A 19,104-nucleotide genomic window follows, 5' to 3' on the forward strand; every position below is an offset into this window, starting at 1 on the left:
TTATCATTGCTATAGTTGTGCTATCGGTTGTTCAGTGTTTAGCTCTGCCGCTCCAGTTACGTTACGAATTAAGATACACGTATTACATATTTACATATTATACGATACTGTATTCAATGATTTAAATTTTGAATTAGTATTTAGTTCCGTAATTTATCATAAATATCATTTGACCTAATGTTGTTCACCAACTACACCTACGGCTGAAATCCATCTAAGTATTCGTAGTTATTGTTGTAATCGAATCAAGAGACCTAGTGTCGACTAGCATTGACGGCTCGGTGTGTTAAGTGACAGTCTTGAAATCCACCGGATCCAATGAGGTTAAATAATGAAAACTGTAGTGGAAGAAGAAGCCATCAAGGAACAGCCGGGTGAGGCTAGGCGACAACCGTTGAATTGGTACAAACAATTAAAAATGTTTATCAAAGGGCTGGGGAAAGAGTTGCTGTTTGCACTGTTTGTTACGTGCACTACATATGCAACAATAATAAATATGTAAGCTTGATAATTATAGAGTCTTTAAATTCATTTATATTTATTATAAAATCCTTTTTTTTTATTTTCATTAATGTAGACAAAATGATTACGGTATCAAATACCCAAAACCAAAACCATTTTTCCCTGCTAATTCGTGTGTAAAAGATTTTTACACAGGTAATTTAAAAGCTGTATTAGAAAAAGCTACTGTGTCCGATATAGCAGTTGTAATGTTCTATGCACCATGGGATGCTGATTCTATTGATTCCCAAGAAGCGTTCATTGAGGCATGTGAAAACAACAAAGAAGAAGTAATTTAGATAAATTAATATAACAATGAATTGAATGTGTAATGTGTATTATCAAATTTATTAATTTTAGGTATATTTTGCTGCTATTAATTGTTGGCAACCAGAAAGTGTTTGCAGTAAAGTACTTAAAGGCAATAAAGTATATCCTATGATAGTTGCTTACGATTACACCAAAGTAGGAATTTATTATACAGGACCTCCAAATGATGCAGCATATATAACACGTTTTATAGATAATATGAAACGCCCTGTAAAATTATTGAATAACAAATTAGATTTGTTAAAAGTCCATCAACAATATCATGTAAGTATTTATTAAATGTATATTTAATCAAAATATTTAAGTTTTACTTAATATATTGTGATGTTTGTTTAACAGAGTGTTTTAGTGGCGTCTGTAGATTTTAAAATTACTCAAGGATGGGATTTGTACAAAATTGTTTTGGATGCAGCAATTAACCACTTAAAAACAGATCCATTGCAAATGTATGTTAAATGGTGTGTTGCTACTTGGCCATTAAGTAGTAAAGAACCATTGATTAAGTTACTTCTATGGAACTATACGTTGGTAAATATACTAAATAACATTTTAAAATAGGACAGATGTTTTAAATAAAATATAAATTGTTTTTAAATTTGTTAAGGCTTTTAATGAATCATTTGTCAATCATGAAACACTTGGAAAATGGGTAATACAAGAGACCAGATTAACAACACAATGGGTACCTTCTATTGCACGCAGTAGATCTCTTATACTAGATAATAGTTTTAAAAGTGGTCCAACCATGTTATTGTTTACACCCCATAACCCTTATTTGGATTTTAACCCAATTTATTCAATGGTAATCAATATTGTTTTGGTTGTATGGAGATTAATAGTAAAGCAAATTTTATGTTTTAGCTTCAATTACTGAGTATTGAATACTTCAACTGTCAGAAAGTTTCTATACCAGCAAGCTATATCACAAAATATTTAATAAAAGAAATAAAATGTTCGTAAATAATTCTATTACTTAAAATAGATATCTTAGGTTTTGATGTAATTTAATTATTAAACTAAAGATTATATTTTTTAGCATTTTATAATAAGCGACCAGCATATGTGAAACAATGTCAAGAGATAATAATGAATAAGTATCCTGATAAGATGGCCAGTATTCTTAAAAAACATAACGCTACAATTAAAGTAGAAAATCAAGATAATTTTAACTTTGATACAAGCACAGAAGTTAATTATTTTAATAAAGCTCTATGTAAAATGTCTAAAAGTATATTTTTTGATCATAAAATAAGTTATTGTTCAAATGATTTGGATAAGTCTAGTAAGAAAATGTAAGATGTTCTATTTTTTTAAATATAGACAATCACCTTTAATTTTTGTTTTTGATTAGAGCTAAAATTAACTTATCAAATCACATGAGTACAGAGAACTTTGTTGAACAATTAAAAGAAACCAAATGTTACAGAAATTTACTTGCTAACAAATATTTTAGGCAAGTATCAATGATAATATATATTTTATATGCAAACTTATTTATAATTTTAAATTATAAAAATATAATTATGTTTTAATTTTAATGTATGTATTCATCTATAGATTTTCCAGACCTGATGAAGCTTTTATATATAACACTACTGATGCATTAAGATCAGCGTGCTTAGTAAACAAAAGTATGACATTTCTAGCTTTGGATTCAAATCATCATTATCATACTGCAAAAGTTTTTGGCATAAACTTAAACCATTATCGTGAAAAAACTGCAGTTGTGATTTATGATATGAAGGTATTTTTTGATATATTATATTGAAAAATTAAATATACAACAAATTGTTTGTGCTTAAAATATGTCCCAACATGAATTTTCTCTAGAACATATGATCTCTAATTTTGTATTGATAGTTTCTGATTTCCAGTTCAAGTAAATGTGAGAGTTACTTAGAATGTATTTAAGTTGAGATTAATTAATTTTTTTCTCATGTGAAATAATTGTTATTTCATAATTTTATTGATTTAATTATAGTTATCGTTTTTTTATTACTATATATATGTTCCACTATTTGTGCATTTTCTCATTCAAAATTTGTGAAAACTATCTGCTATAGGATGATATTTGTTATAATAGGTTTTAGTGTAGATACAAAAATAAAATTTAAAACTAAAAAGAGAAATGTATTGGTTTATTGATGGTATTATTTTTGGTAGGAATTCATTACAACTTTATAAATTGAAAAGAGTTGTTATAATTTCTTTAAAACTAAGGAAAAATAACTAAAAATTGTCAATCACTTCAAAATTAGTTTTAGTATTGTAAAAACTAGGCTTTGTACTTAGAATTTCTTACAAATTTTATATCACTACATACCCAACATGTCTGAATATGATTAATAAAGTGATGAAAACAGTTTTTAATATAATAGTAAGTTCCACTTTTATTATAACTTCTTATACCACTACAATATGTTTAAATATATTTAGTTCTTTTATTGAGATATTAATAAATAATTAAATTAATAATAACATTTATTTATATCAATATTGAAAATAAAAGAGATTAATAACTTTCACATAATATGTCTGTCTGTTAGTAAATATAATATTTTCTAAACATCCATATTAAAATGTAGTTATGTATAACTAACTATATAACTAATTAAATATGGTTTTTTTAATCTTAAATAAGAAAATAAAACTAAAGTATTAAAAAAAAAAAAAAAAATTATTACCCTTAAATTAGTTTATTAACAGTAAAATCAGTTTTTAAGATATGTTTATTAATTATTATTAATAATGTTTATATTGCTGTAATATGAATGACCAATGAGCTTTAATAATAAGTACTACAAACCCATGTTTTATTTATATTTAATTTCAATTTTTTGTAAAAATTAAAAAACAAAATTACTACTAGTATGTTTATTCATATAATTAGTACACAAGAACTGATTTAAGCTTCAAATAAACATTAAAAATGATAGAAATAAAACTATAATTAAGGTTTTTTTTTGAACTAGTAAAAAAAAAACTAAAACCCTTTTATTTTCTTTGTGTGGGATGATTTTAATTTATTTATTTTAAAACTAACTCAGTGATTAATAAGATGATTTTGTATTAGAATAAGGTAGATTCTTTTTAAGAATGATTTTTCCCTATTTTTTGAATAGTGTGAGGTTTATGAGATAATATAGTTTATAGAAAGTAAGAAATTTGGTCTTAAAATCGGAAGTATATTAGGTTTTTTTCTAATTAAGATCAAATACAATGAGTCTTGGAATAACTTTATAAATATGTCTTTTTTAGTAGGTTTTTTAAGACAAGTTATGTCCAAGTACTTTTTTGTAAAGTAATTATTTACTTATAAATATTATTTCAGAAGTTGTATGATTAGCTGAGCAAAACATTGGAAAAGGTTGGTTTATTAAGTTTTCTATTGAATAGGATTATTCATTGTTTATGACCATGTACTATTGATTTGGACGTTTTCTCCATATTTATTAGAATGTTAGTTTTTTCTTTATCATATATAACAAGAAAATTATTTACATTTCTAAATGGAAGTATGGTGTGTTTAACAATGATTTAAAAATCTCTAATGATTTTAGATTCCGTGGATAGATTTTTAATAAAAAAAAATTTTCTTTATTCCTATCTCAATATTTTATGTTGTTACTTGTTAGAGAGGGACTACGTAAAACTGATTTTTATCTGAGTTATATTTTTAAGAATAGAATAGATATTGTAATTGCAAGAAATCTTTATATACTTATAACTACTCAATCAGTATTAATCAAAAAACTATGAAACAATTCAAATAATATTTTTATACAGAAACTTCAATCTTATAGTTATATTATATTCAATATTTACTATTAGTAAATCATTTTATTTGATTTTAAAAATTAATTATGTTCGTAATGTGTAATATATTTTGTATCTTATTTTGTCACTTATCTAATACGTTATTTTTAAATAAGTGTTTCATTGAGCGTTACTTATAAGCAATTTCTTAAAAGTCCCTTCAATGTCTTACTTATTCTTAGTATATATTATAGCTTATTTTGCATTTTTTCTATAGATTTAAAATAATAATAATAATAATATGCCTTAATTTTTAATAACTAAGTGACTTAAATTTTTTTTAATGTTTGTTTTTCTAGTCAGAAATGGTTCATACATTACCAAAATCTAGTCATGTTACAAAAGATACAATGGCTAAATTATTAATAGATTTTCTTGAAAACCGGGCTAAACGACATTTACGATCATCCGCTGACCTTGATATTAATTTTCATTTGTATCAAGGAAAAGGGGAAGACAAAGAAACAATATACATTAAAACATTAAATTCTGAAACATTTAATGATGCTGTTTTTAACAACACTGACGTAATATTTACTAATTATTTATAATATTTATATTCAAATAAATTGTTATATTTTTTTTTCTTTTATAGAATGTTGTAGTGTACTTTTACACTCCATTTTGTGCGTATTGTCAAGTTGTTGCACATGTGTTACTAAGTGTTGCTCGTTTAATGCGAAATGTCAAAGATCTCAAATTTTTTCGTTTCAATGCTAGCGATAATGATTTAAGTTGGCATTTGACTGTACAAACATATCCTTCAATTATAATTTTTCCTGCTAAAAAGTATTATTAGTCATCTTATTTTCATTAGAAAAAACTTTTAATACATTTTATTTTTTGGTTTATTTAGGAAAGCTGAAAGTTATGTATTTCCATATAATACTGAATTGACATCAAATAACTTGTCTCAGTTTATTCTATCTAATCTATTACTAGAAACTCGGTTACAAGCTATGGTTGGTTTATGTTCAGTATGGAATTCATCTGAAGTAGTATTGAATTAATTTAAATATATGAAGTAGGTATTATATTATTTATGTTTTTTTAGGATTACAATAAACAACTGCATTACTGTCTTCGAGATATTAAACTTGACTGTGACGCAAACATTTCAAAATCACTTCAATCGTACCGCAGAGGTCTTGTATACAGAGAAAAAAATAAAAATATCACATTAACACCTATCTTTAATAGATTAAGGTATTTAAAAGCTTTCAGCCTCATTTTAGATGTTACTCATAAACTTAATGCCAAATCAATTCAAAAGTTTTCTGAAATTTATAACTTTTAATAGTTTAAGTATACTTATTGTTATCTTAAACTTTGGTTATTGTTAATTTAAAACTTTAAAGCATTTGTTATATTTATGTTTACATTTCTTGTGTGTTATAGGTTTAATTGTAAACAAACTGTGATAATGTTATATGATAAAAAATTATTTATTTTATTAAATAAAAGTTGACAAATTGGGTATTCAATTCATTTTTATTTTTTTTTTTTACTATTTTCTTTGGTGTTGATGTATGATCTTAGTATACTGGTGCTGGTTTTTGTGTAGGCAGAAGTCCAAATCTTTCCTTAATTCGAATCCGTTCTTTAGAATGTTGATCAGTTGGTGTAAATCGGGCTAATACAATTTAAAGGATTTTTATTAAACATAATTTTTAATAAAAATAATAATGATAAAAGATTTACCTGGATGAGCGCTTAAAGTTTGGTTGCCAGCAGGATCCACTTTCTAGAATTAAATGAAAACGTATTAATTGTAAAAGGGTTATAAAAAAATAGTATGCCATGTTTTACGTAAATCAAGTCGTAAGACTAGGTAAATTATTTATGCTGTATTATTCAAATAATTCATAACCATAAGGTTTGAAAAAATAAATATTTCCACAATTACGACCAGCCTATCCACCGACTATTAAGTATAATTAAATCTAATTCATTATCAAAATAGAAACATATACGCTACCTTTAAAGTGTAAACCCGAGTACCTTCTTCACTGCGATAATATCTCAAAAGCATTTTGAAGATTTATTTTCAAGCTTCGATATTATAAAGGTACAAAAAGTATTATCCTAACTTGTTTTGCTTATTGTTCACACTTTACTTTTTAGTTCTTACGTTATCAAGTTATGAGAGTCAATCACGTGGTCAATGTAAACTGAAAAGTAAAGTTGTTGAAGATCAGCGTGTTGAGTAAGTCCTATCGGTTATCACAAGATAAATTATTCAGATCTTTTCCATAATAACCATGGTTGCAGTTGATCGGATCACTATAACCATACAATAACTAGGTTCACACTATACCGTGTCGTGTATTTTACCCATATTTTACCGCACAGTGTCGTGTTGTATCATGGACTACCATTATATACCACGAATAAATTCTGTCTTCAATTGTTATCAAAACTAGGTATAATCTTCGCGGTTTTTTTTTATCAGATATGAAATTAATATTAAATTTAAATTTAATAAAATGTACAAATTCTCTTTGTTTTTAAGTTTTAAGTTTTAACTAAAAATGAACCAGATACTTAAAAGACGTCGTATTTAGATGACGTCATTGAGTACATAAGAGGCGAATTTGTATTATTTCCAGTTTTATATATCTTTTGGAAAATAGTTTAAAATCTGAGAAAAAGTAAGTTGATAATTATATGATGTATAATATTGGTTAATTAACACATTTGTATTTATTAAAGATGGTATGTACGGCCAATGCTATGTGAACGTTCAAATCTTGGCCATTTTAACACAATGTTAAAAGAACATCAGCTTTCAAATTCTTTTTTATTTTTTTATTTTACGAGAATGTCATCCTCAACTTTTGAAGATCTTTTAATAATAGTGGGTTCTAGTCTTCAACGTTCACCTTCAAGGCCGATATTTTATCTGTTGGAAAAATTGTTGGTCCCACATTAAGGTTGATTGTTATAATGCTTATAGAATTTTAATAAGTAGTTTTTTATGTATAAAAGTTTTACAATATTATATATTTTTGTTTAATTACAGATATTTAGCCACTGGTGAAAGTATGGTTGATATTATGTTCAACTTTCGGATTGAAAAATCAACAATTTCTAAATTAGTATTTGATTGTTGTACTGCTATTTGGGATAAATTAAAAGATGAGGTAGCATAACAAATACATTTTTATATTATAAATAATTATGTTTTGTATTATAATGAGGTTTATTGAATTTTCATTTTAGGTATTATTTAAACCAAATGTAGATGGCTGGTTAAAAATTTCCAAAGAATTTGAATCTAAATGGCAAATGCCTCATTGTGTTGGAACTTTAGATGGGAAGCATGTAATACATTAAGTATGTAATAATTTGAAAGTTTATATTATCTGTTTTAACTATAATATGACATGTATTTTAGGCATTTTCAAAAAGTGGTTCTGTTAATTTTAATCATAAGGGGAGCCATAGTACTATTCTTATGGCACTATGTGATGCTAATTGTAATTTTACCTGTGTCAATATTGGAATGCCAGGTAGATGTAGTGATGGTGAAGTGTTTAAAGCTAGTGAAATGGGCAAGAAAATTTTGAACAACACATTGAATTTTCCTAAATTATCTGCTATTAGTGTGAATTATACCAGTATACCCTATTATATTGTGGCAGATGAAGCATTTCCACTTCATACTTATCCAAGACGTGGAAAATCAAAACTTCCTATGAAAGAAGCAATTTTTAACTACAGGTATTTTATGTATAATATATATTATATAATAATTTCATTTAAATATATAATATTAAATAAAGTATGAAATATATTATGTAAATTCTATTAAATGCAAAAAAATATTTTATTTCAGATTGAGTAGAGCACGTCATTGCATTGAAAATACATTTGGTATTCTAGTCTCTAGGTGGAGAATATATAAAAGAGTTATAATTGCTAGTGAAAATACTATAGATAGTATAATTAAAGCTACTGTGGTGTTGCATAATTTTGTCAAAAATAGAGAAACTGATTCAGGTTAAATATATAATGATTAATAAATAATAAATAATAAATCAAATTATTAAAAAAAAAAAACATATTACAGACAGGTAGTAAAATATGTTGTAGGTACCTAATAATATAACTAGATACGATTTAATTTGTAAATTGTATTTTTTTGATAGTGTAAATATATAATGAAAATTATATGCATATATTTTTTTAATCTTTTTTATGTATTAATTTTATTTATTTATTTTCAAATATTACAATTTAATCAGTTAGCTGTAGTAAAACATAAGAACCTACCTTCAATAATATTCATCTATATAACATTCTATCTATTAAATACTTTATTCAACATGTTAAAAAATAAGAATTACTATTACCTATACAATTAAAACATTCCAAAGTATAATTCTATATTATTTGTGTACAAAAAATTACATAGACAACTCAACTCACCCACCTCTAATTAAAGGTGTTGCAAGCACTACACCTCTATTATAGGATTTTTATTACCTATATTATATATTTATGTATATATGTTGTATCTATGTCCTATATTTAAAATATTTTAACTTTACATTAAATAATAAATATACATATATTGCAGGTATACATTCATATTATGTACATCCAGATGAAAACCAACACCAAAGGGTTAATAGTTCTAAATTATGTTTAGTTCCTGTTGGACAAATGGGATCTAACTTCTACGATAGAGATGCCAGAGAGATACGGTCACAGTTAACTGATTATTTTTCAACGGAAGGTTCTGTGGCATTTCAATACTTGAACATTTAAGTTTAATAGTTTAGAATGTAATAACATATTTTTTAATATACAACTAAAAGCTTATAGTTACTGTAGATAAAATTAAAACAACTTTTAATAACAGTTAAAATAAATATTTCATTTATTTTTAACATATGTACAGGTACTTAGTCTAATCAGTTCATAAGTTTCTTTCTTTGGATGTAGATTTATAAATATATAATAATAAGTATATTTAATTAATTTTATTTAGTTCTTCAATGACCATGGCTATAATATTTCCATGTAATTTTATTTTTTGTGGTCTTGGTATTTCTGACATGATACTTGCTAAATATGAACTAAATTTATGATCATCAGTAGTTTCGAGTTCACGGGCCAAATTCTTTGATTCAGTTGGAATAATGGGTCTATTATGTTTCAATTCATCAAGCAGAGATCCCATGTAATTTTCAATTGTAATTTCTGTTAAAGTTACAATTTTACAAATTATTACCAAGAATATTTTTTTGATAAAAACAAATTACTTTTAGACTGTTTTAGTGGAGGAATTGATTCATTTATTGAACTAGTTGATGCTGGACTAATGTTATCTGTAGTGCTATGAAAAATATAATATTTAAAATGTTGATATGAGCAGATTATTATTTTAATAAAACATAAAATACATACCGTTTTTGAACCAATAATACATCATCTAAAAATTGTAAGCTTTTAAAATGTTCCCAAAGTTTTTTGTTACCACCTGCACTTGATTTTTTTCCCTTGTATACCTTTCTTTAATGTATTTTCAGGTACTTTTTAAATTTTTTAAAGCATATTTACCTATAAATATAATATTATATTTAAAGAGAATATTTAATAATTATTAAATACATTATATTAATAAAAGTAGGGAAAGTAGTGTTGTAATTTATTTTATTCAACTATTTTACTATTAAATTGGCTAAAAACTTCATTCCACATATTATTTTTTATATTATCTGATCTTTCACCGAGTGATAATCTATGATCCCAAAGTGGTCTACTAGTTTCTATCATAGCAATTAATTTTGAAATATCTTCTTTACCAACTCCATAATTTTTAGTGGCGTTTGTACTACTTGAAGTATTAAGTTTATCTATATTAATAAATTATACTAATAATAATAAATAGGTAATTACAAAGAATAAACCACTAATAAATTCAATTTTAACTATAATAATCAATTAATTGATTAACCTAACCAGATTTAATAGACGTTTTTACTATAGAATCTTCATTTAAAAGATCATCAAATAAACTTTTCTTAGAAACAATTCTTTTTGGTATCTCCGTAAATATAATATTTGCCTGTGGTAAAAATTTATAAATTAGTAAATTAAGGAATATTTAGATATACTTATTATACCTTCTAAGCAAATGTGTTCTTTGCCATCATTCATTACAAACTTTTTACATTGATTGCACAATCGTCCCTTTTAATACAATGAAATTAAATAATTTATAATTAATATAATATAATAATATAAAGAAAATAGACGATGTTCAGTGTTAGTAAATTTTTTGGTAATAAGTAAAAGTTGTGAAAAGATCAATGCTATAGTAATAGCTAGGTACTATAAAAAATTAGGCACTTACTGTTACAAATGACATAGTTAAATAGAGTAATTAGGCCTTTTCAGTAAATAATGATTATGAATAATAAATATGTTATTGCACTATTTATATTCTAAAATATTTATTCATAAAATAATAATAATTAGTATAATATTATAATTATTATAAAACTAATTAATTAGTACTAACTATTTAAAATAAATTTATAAAAAATGGTAATATCGTGAAAAGTATCTACTTAGTGTTCAGTACTTCAGTATTAACTTGGTAGTTTAGTACATATGAACATTTGATTAATGAATAATGATTAGGATGTACTGAATACTGATGTATTATTAAATATTTTACTTATATCGTAATTCCCAAATTCCCAATTAATCTTTTTTTGAATATAATTATATGTGATAATTTATTATCACTATTAAAAACAGTAACCACACGTTGAAAAGTTGGATAAATTCAACTTCACGGTATATGAGGTTATCTCGTGGTAACCGTAGTTGAAACCGTAAAAATAGTAGTATTAACTATATTATACCGCATGGTTGGACCAATAAGAGAATGGTATTATTTCACGACACAACACGACACGGTATAGTGTGAACACGGCTTAATCAATATTTTATAGTTGGTGTTGAAAACGCGGGCAGTGTTACGGTGTGACCAACATGCAACAGTACTTCAATAGTTTCACCAACAAGTAATAATTGGTAGTGGTGATGGTTGCGGCGGCGGTGATGGTATTTGGAGGAGGGTAGTAGTGGTTTTGGTGGTAATGGTGGTGGTGGTGGTAGCGGCTGCGGCAGACTGAGGGCTGAGCGAGTATACTATCGGTTGGGGGTAGAGAATGGCGTTGTTCGAATAAAATTTTATGTAGATGATTATTTAGATAACATTTTATTCGAATGATTTTGTTTACAATAAATTATTCGAATAAAAATTATTTGAATAAACATGGTTGATAATTTAAAAAAAAAACATATTAAAAACAATAACTGACATTTTATTTTAAGTTACACAGTTGTAAATGGTATTTTTTGCAGAATAAATTCAGATATTATAAATAAAACAAATATATATCAATAAAAGAAAGGTTAGATATATTTATTTTTCGAATAACTATCTTTGAAATTTGGTCGAATAATTTTTTATTCAGATATATATTTATTCATATAATTATCTAGATAAAATTTTACACAACTGTAGCTGGGGGTTGTGGGTAGGTCATCAGAATCCCCTTCTTTACACTTTTAAAATTAAAGAAATATAATTAATTTTAGATTGATTTAGAGTGTGGTTAACCATTAAAAATATTTTATCATAATTTTGTAGTTATTTTTCATGAGTAAAAAGTTCTACCAAATCGAAATTTACAACCTTAATTTATATAATTGACCTTAATCGTATACCATTTGAACGTTAAAATCATTAGAAATTTTACAATTTTTCTTTTTCTGGGTTTATAAAATAGAATATAATATAGCTGTCTGAATTAATCCGAAAATAACCAGTTGGGACTATTCGATTATGAAGAAAATAGGAATTAAAACACATGATGTAATTATGGCAACTTCATAGTCTTCTATAATAAGGATCACGTCTTCATCACATCTCATTTTCTGTGTATTAAATCATTCACTTATTTTATATATACCGTAACAATTATAATAATTATTATTATTATCATAATTATTTTCAGACGATTATTATGTTAAATATTATATCCAATCCAGCAATCACTCACATCATTTTGGCGACTTTCCGTCATGTACCATCCAGCTACAGCACCAGCTATTAAAAATAAAGCGCAAGTAAACTCGGTTTTGTCGAGAAACATAATTTAGTATTAATTAAAATAAATATATTTTATTAGTTTATGTTAATTTTTGTATCGTTACTAGTTTGTGTTACAATATTACATACTAACCAAATAGAATACATATTATTAAAATAATAAATTAATAAAAAATAAACAACAGCTGTTAAATTCCAAAAGAAAATTATCGACATGCAAGTTTTACATCCTTTCAATATAATTTATTGAATTAAAATACAATCATACATTTTAATCTATAATATTTAATAAAAATATAGCTTTTGTAATAGTTTTATTTTATTTCATAGCTGTATAAATAGGTGTATACAAAATATCTTGATAGTATAGATAGGTAGGCAGTCTAATAGCAAAAAAAATCAACACGAATAATTTGAAAAAAAAATCAGTGAGGTAAATGTTAGCGACTGATTTAATTTATGAATTAAATTTGTATATGTTTGCAAATGATTAACCTACCTATTATTATACCAATCGGGCAGTCAGTAGTCATCACCTATAATAAAATGAAACATTTTTTAATTGCACAACACGTGATTTTAAAGTAAAACTGATAAGTAGGTATATACTAATTGTAATACTAAGGTGGATCGTTAGAGTAACTAGATTTTATTTTTTTGAAACGAAACAATCAAAAAATTCATATAATTTATTTATATCTAATCTATTTATTTGTTATTATTTCTATAAAGTAAAATGTATACATTTTTTACAATAACATTATTAAATGATTTAAAACTGGACTATATGTTTTTAACATTAACATAAACTGTGTCAATATGTTAAAAAATTGATATATATATATATATGCTTATATAATATGATACAAAAATTATAAATTTCAAAGTAAACACCCCTACTTTAAGGCTTTAAATAAAGTACCTTTAGAAATATCTGAGTTTTATAGAAATATATATTTATGATGAAGCAATTTATTTTTATACCTATACCATTAAAAAATAATAATACGAAATTACAAATAACAACTTAAACGCTGAATAGCGAACTGCGGGTAAAGATCAAAACAATTAATTATAGGTGTGTTTATATTTTGTTGTGTATAGTATAGAAGTATATATTGAAAATTTACTAGATACTAATTAGTACTTATATTATATTTATATTAAGACAATGGAAAAAAAGAAGTTACGCGGACGACCGTTTTTAAGTTCACGAGTCATACTGCGTACACGTTGAATAGAATGGATCAATTATTACACTAGGCCACTATAGAGCATAGGTGGCCACTTGCAGCTCACGAGCCACATATGACATATGTGGCTCTCATCATTGTCAGACGAAGTTCGTGTCATATTTACAAAATCAAAATAAACTTAATATTATTATGAATTTTAATTTTTTAGGGATTAACTTATAAAAAATTATTAAATCATATGGTATTTATGTATAAATATTTTAGCTTTTGGTATCATTGTATTTATCTATGTGGCCTGTGAACCTATTCATGTAGGCCACTCCTGCTATAGAGCCTCTGTAATATCATTATATCGTTAATGAGATTATGAAAGTATCGCGATAAAACTCTAGGATCCTAATGTCTATGAAAAAAATGTGTCCTAACTTTTTTTATTGACAATACGTGATTTATAATAACATAATATTAGCTTATAAAAATTTGCGAGGAAAGAAAATAAAAATGAAAATGAAAGTGTCAACTTGCACATGGAATTGTAAAAGTTTAAAATACCTACATTTGAGTAGTAATCGCGCGTGTTTTTAGAAAATTATTAATTAGTTACCTATTTTTAATATAGATTGACGGAGTACGGAAGTTAACCATTTCCTTAGGGAAGCGGGTTGTTTTTTATCCACAGTCCACGAACTACGAATAATTAAAATGAAGTGTTGTAAAATTCTGCACTGTTCTCCTCAGCAAAAAAATTATAGGCGAGCAGAATGATTTTAGTTTATATTATTTTACCATTGTGAATTTGCAAGTTATTCGACGAATTGCTAAGTTTCGATTTGGTGACTTGATGAATCGGGGAAAAGAAATTGAATTGTGGTAAACTATTTTTAACGGATTAAAGTATAGTCATGTTTGATTTGGTGATTGTAATTCCATCGATTTATAGGTAGTCGATTTTTGGGTTAAATTTAAAACATGTAAATTCCACCGATGGTAAAACCCGCACATTAAAACTATTTTTTAGTATAGCTACACATTAACTGTCGATTGTTTTATCTAAACGACATATCAAGGCGTGACTGAAGATAAATATCATGTAATAGGTATAGTCATATCGTGCAAGAAACGCGTTTGATAAAGTATTTTCAAAGACACATTATAGTTCGTCTGTTGATTTCAAGATAAACATATTAACCGAAATAATTAGTGAACGCGGCACACTCATGACTTATTTAAATAATTTCAAATTTAATAAACAAATAATTTTAAAGCCTGGTGAAGAAAAATGGCGGTGTGAAAAGAAAAAGTGCTCTGCCGTTTTAAAAATGATTAATTTATAGAACAATAACGTTCCAACGAACACTACATAATCACGAAGCATTAACCAAAAATATAATTCAACGGCAAGTATTAAGTACTGGTGCTAAACGAAAGACGACAGGGGATACTTGTAAAACACTGAGAAAAATAATTAAACTCGCGTTGGAAGAAAATTTATTGGATGGATGTAATAGCCAAATACAGTTTAGAGATGTAAATTATGCCAAAAAAATGTATATAATGCTAGGAGAAAAACAATACCAAAAATACCTAAAAGTTTTTTAGGCGTTCATAATTTTTTAAATGAAACCCAATGTTTTACTAATAGAAACGAAAATTTCCTTCAATATAATAGTAATGATATTACTATATTCTGCTCTAAAATAAACTTTAAGGCTATGTGTAAAACAAAAATTGTTTATACGGATATTATTTTCTTCCACAAGATTATTATTATTCATCTTTCTGGATTATTTTTAAGAGTAATTTTTACAGTTTTTAAGTTAAATGTTGGTTTCTTATAATGCGTACTGTCATAAATTTTATTTGGTAAAATAACAATGTTTAAGTAAACCATAAAATATCCATTTTTAGTAGTACTTTTATTTTTTTACTTATTACCAAGTTGTATGTATTTAATACATTTAAATAAGAAATATTTTTTTTTCATTACTTAAAAGATTTGACATTTGATCAAAGTTAAAAAATTAAATTTTATATAAAATAAAATAAATTTATAATATATTTTATTTTATATAAATTTATCTGTAACAATTAAAATATTATTAATTTAAATTTTATAAGAGTATATGGACAATAATTGTGTGTGTTTTGTTAATGTGTAACGTATAAAAAGATAATTACAATAAATTGATGAACACTCGAATATATTTGGTCAAAACGTCAATACAGGTGTATGTAAATGTTTTCCAATAATTATTAGGCATTAAAGGGGTACGTGAAATGTAAATGGTACTAAATACTAATTGATGAAGGCGTTATGGAAGGTGAATGCCTATGTTGATCAATGATCAATATTGTCATAAAATAATATTCTTTTTTTTTTATACTTAACCTTTACATTATATTAAAATTACTTTTTTACTAAATTTTTTAAATTACATATTATGCCTAAAAATATTAAATAATATGAAATAGTTTCAAATGTTTTATTTGTTTTATTTATTTATTGTTTGGTATTTATTAATCATCTGGAAAAGTAAATCAAAAATCATAACGTCACCATTCACAGACGGTGTGTACATCTTTTTCTATGCATTCTACACGCGTCATACGTGTAGTTTGAAAAAAAAATGTATGTAATATGTTGTACCAGAGCTAGTCATTTCGCCGTCTAGTGCTAACTCATAATCATAAAAATGCCACCCTAAAATAATACCGCATTTGAAAATAATTTGTACACTATATTATATTTTAATTCAAAATATTACATTTGACTATCTATTATAAAACATTTATTATTATTACTATATTTATATAATATTTTTGGGTTGAGGACTTTTAGTATTTAAAAATGATCAATTATCGTTAATAAACCAAGACTTCTCTGGTTCTGGATAATATATTTTTCATGTAAACACAAAAAACTGGAGACAGATTTAACAAATGTTTAAAATCTGACTTAAATTCATTATTGTTCTAAATTTCAGATTGATATTTGTCTTGAATTGTTTTTTAAAATATATCCAAAGTTTAAAAATTACAAATCATGAAAAGAATCATTGTAATAATTGTGTTCATAAGTATTTGATTTTTTTGATTTTTTGAAACATATTTATAAACATTTGTATATGGCATAAGTCTATGAATTACGAGGTACAATAGTTATATGACATGACGTAACTAATAATGGCAACCATTTAAATAAACAAAAAAATATTCGATTTTCGCAAGCAAAATTTTATTTCAAACCTATCAATAGTATCAATATATAGAGGTTCAAAAAATAAATTTAAAACACCCTCTTTCAAATCTTAAAGAATCTTAATTTATACATAACTTTTATTGAAAACGTTTCTGTAGTTACTTATGATATTATTATAGTGCGTTCAAACATTAAAAAACTTGTTGGTTTTATAGTTTTTAATATTATTAATAAAGCTGGTCAAGTCATTTTTTTCAACTAGTTAAAGTTAAATTATTTTAATACAAGAACTAAGTTAAAATAGAAGTTGGTTTCTAAAATTTATAAAATTTTTAATTTAGTTAGTTTTAAGTTAATTTAATTTTTATTTAAAATATAAATTTTTAAAACCAGTTTTTTTATATTTAATGTATTTCATAAATTAGTTATAAAGAAGATGGGTAACAAATTTGAACTATTGAAGATAAATTAAAAATTAAATTAAACAGCTAATATTGATAAGATTTTCAAGTAGATAGAAAATACTAATGAAAATAATTGATAAGAAATAATGACGAAAAATATGTCATAAAATTAAAAATTAAAAATACTCAATAATAATCATATTTATTAATAAATTATAACTTGAAAATAAAATTCAAAAATAACTAGTTACTATTATTGGTTTTAATGAGTTAGATTAGATTATTTTACACTTAAAATTCAACTAGTTAAGTTAAAAAGTCAATATGCATTAAATCTAATTAGTTAAGTTTTTAATTAGTTAATCAGCTTTGATTAATAATAATAGTAATAATAGTTTTTTTTTCATTTTTTATCATCAATCAGTACAAATATTAAAAATAATATCTATCTCTTTGACAACCAATAACTAAATTAACACCTAGCCCACCTAGGTACCTAACTATGTATCAGTTATTACACAGTGACTACTGATTACGAAGTACAAATGGACGGACGAGTAGAATGTGAATGTATCTAAAAACGTGAAAGTACCTATCAAAACATCCAAAACTGATAGATTTTCCGCTTAAAAATTGTAAAAAAAAAATATACCTACTAGTCCTACTACAAATTCGTATTATATATATAGTATACAGATTGTATTTTTATAATACAATAATAAAAAAAAATTGTAAAATTTTCAAACAAAATTTAAAAAATATTCACATATTTATGTAAATAAAATTTAAAATATATTCGGTACAAAATTCCAATTAAATAACCAAAAATTATGAACCAATGTTAATTTTTATAATATTTTATTTATTATTATACAATATAATATTATTATTCTTATTTTTATAATGTAGGTACTATATACTTATTATGTATCTATAGTCATATTAATATAACATATAAAACTTATTTTGAGTAGCCATATTAAAAGTGTAAGTAGTACACACAGATCAATACATTTTATTTATCTTGTCCACTTATTGTAACAAGCGAGTAATATATTATTTTTGTTCGTGTAACTATGTAACATTAAGTATATATGCATTTTGTATACATTTTTTTGATGAATCCATTTAGGGATAAAATAACTAGTTAGGATATGTATTTATAGTGAACATATTGTTTACTAAAAGCATTACCTGTTTTTTTTTTATTATTATTTTGATGTTGTTTGGAGTAAGTACTTACCTTTAAGATGTTATGACTTGCATAAAAGTGTAGAAAATCTTAACAATATTGGCGTTCAGAATAATGTTATTGGATTTTAAATAAATCGTTTAATATAAAGTATAAACCATAAATACTTATAAATTAGGTGTAGTAGGTTATAGGTATGTTAGGAATTAGGTTTAATATAGGTAGATACGTAGTTTCTGATGTATCGTAATAAAACTCATACAGAATACCTACAAAAAAATAATAAAATTCATAAACAGATGTGATGTAGTCGTATTTTTATAATTTAA

At 24.7% G+C, this 19,104-nt stretch overlaps 2 protein-coding genes and 2 pseudogenes across 2 annotated transcripts; 2 read left to right on the forward strand and 2 right to left on the reverse strand.

Moving 5' to 3' along the window:
• Positions 1-23: 23 nt before the first annotated feature.
• Positions 24-6,009, forward strand: LOC112603525 (thioredoxin domain-containing protein 11). The gene is made up of 13 exons (XM_025352135.1): positions 24-498; positions 578-791; positions 862-1,095; positions 1,171-1,359; positions 1,436-1,633; positions 1,693-1,783; positions 1,868-2,123; positions 2,183-2,284; positions 2,389-2,575; positions 4,947-5,174; positions 5,243-5,436; positions 5,504-5,642; positions 5,702-6,009. Exons 1-13 carry the CDS (start codon positions 332-334, stop codon positions 5,942-5,944), a joined length of 2,442 nt encoding a protein of 813 aa, XP_025207920.1. The 5' UTR covers positions 24-331; the 3' UTR covers positions 5,945-6,009.
• Positions 6,010-6,088: 79 nt separating this feature from the next.
• On the reverse strand, positions 6,089-6,808 carry LOC112603539 (H/ACA ribonucleoprotein complex subunit 3). Its single transcript, XM_025352159.1, has 3 exons — positions 6,626-6,808; positions 6,349-6,391; positions 6,089-6,280 (listed from the first exon to the last, which is right to left on the reverse strand). The coding sequence occupies exons 1-3, from the start codon at positions 6,677-6,679 to the stop codon at positions 6,183-6,185; spliced, it is 195 nt and encodes a 64-aa protein (XP_025207944.1). The 5' UTR covers positions 6,680-6,808; the 3' UTR covers positions 6,089-6,182.
• Positions 6,809-7,447: 639 nt separating this feature from the next.
• Positions 7,448-9,488, forward strand: LOC112603533 (annotated as a pseudogene).
• A 50-nt stretch (positions 9,489-9,538) lies between these two features.
• On the reverse strand, positions 9,539-10,726 carry LOC112598924 (annotated as a pseudogene).
• Between the last annotated feature and the right edge of the window lie 8,378 nt (positions 10,727-19,104).

This window comes from Melanaphis sacchari, unplaced genomic scaffold (assembly GCF_002803265.2).
Source record: "Melanaphis sacchari strain LSU unplaced genomic scaffold, SCAv2.0 Contig0_pilon_pilon, whole genome shotgun sequence".
Taxonomy (NCBI): Eukaryota; Metazoa; Arthropoda; class Insecta; order Hemiptera; family Aphididae; genus Melanaphis; species Melanaphis sacchari.

Excerpts from the sequence above, each read along its gene's own strand:
- LOC112603525 (XM_025352135.1), top strand. The coding sequence starts at position 332 with ATGAAAACTGTAGTGGAAGAAGAAGCCATCAAGGAACAGCCGGGTGAG. Across the intron at positions 1,360-1,435 it reads TTCTATGGAACTATACGTTG|GCTTTTAATGAATCATTTGT; the intron begins GTAAATATACTA and ends AAATTTGTTAAG. Across the intron at positions 2,576-4,946 it reads TTGTGATTTATGATATGAAG|TCAGAAATGGTTCATACATT; the intron begins GTATTTTTTGAT and ends TTGTTTTTCTAG.
- LOC112603539 (XM_025352159.1), bottom strand. The coding sequence starts at position 6,679 with ATGCTTTTGAGATATTATCGCAGTGAAGAAGGTACTCGGGTTTACACT. Across the intron at positions 6,392-6,625 it reads CTCGGGTTTACACTTTAAAG|AAAGTGGATCCTGCTGGCAA; the intron begins GTAGCGTATATG and ends ATTTAATTCTAG. Across the intron at positions 6,281-6,348 it reads AACTTTAAGCGCTCATCCAG|CCCGATTTACACCAACTGAT; the intron begins GTAAATCTTTTA and ends AAATTGTATTAG.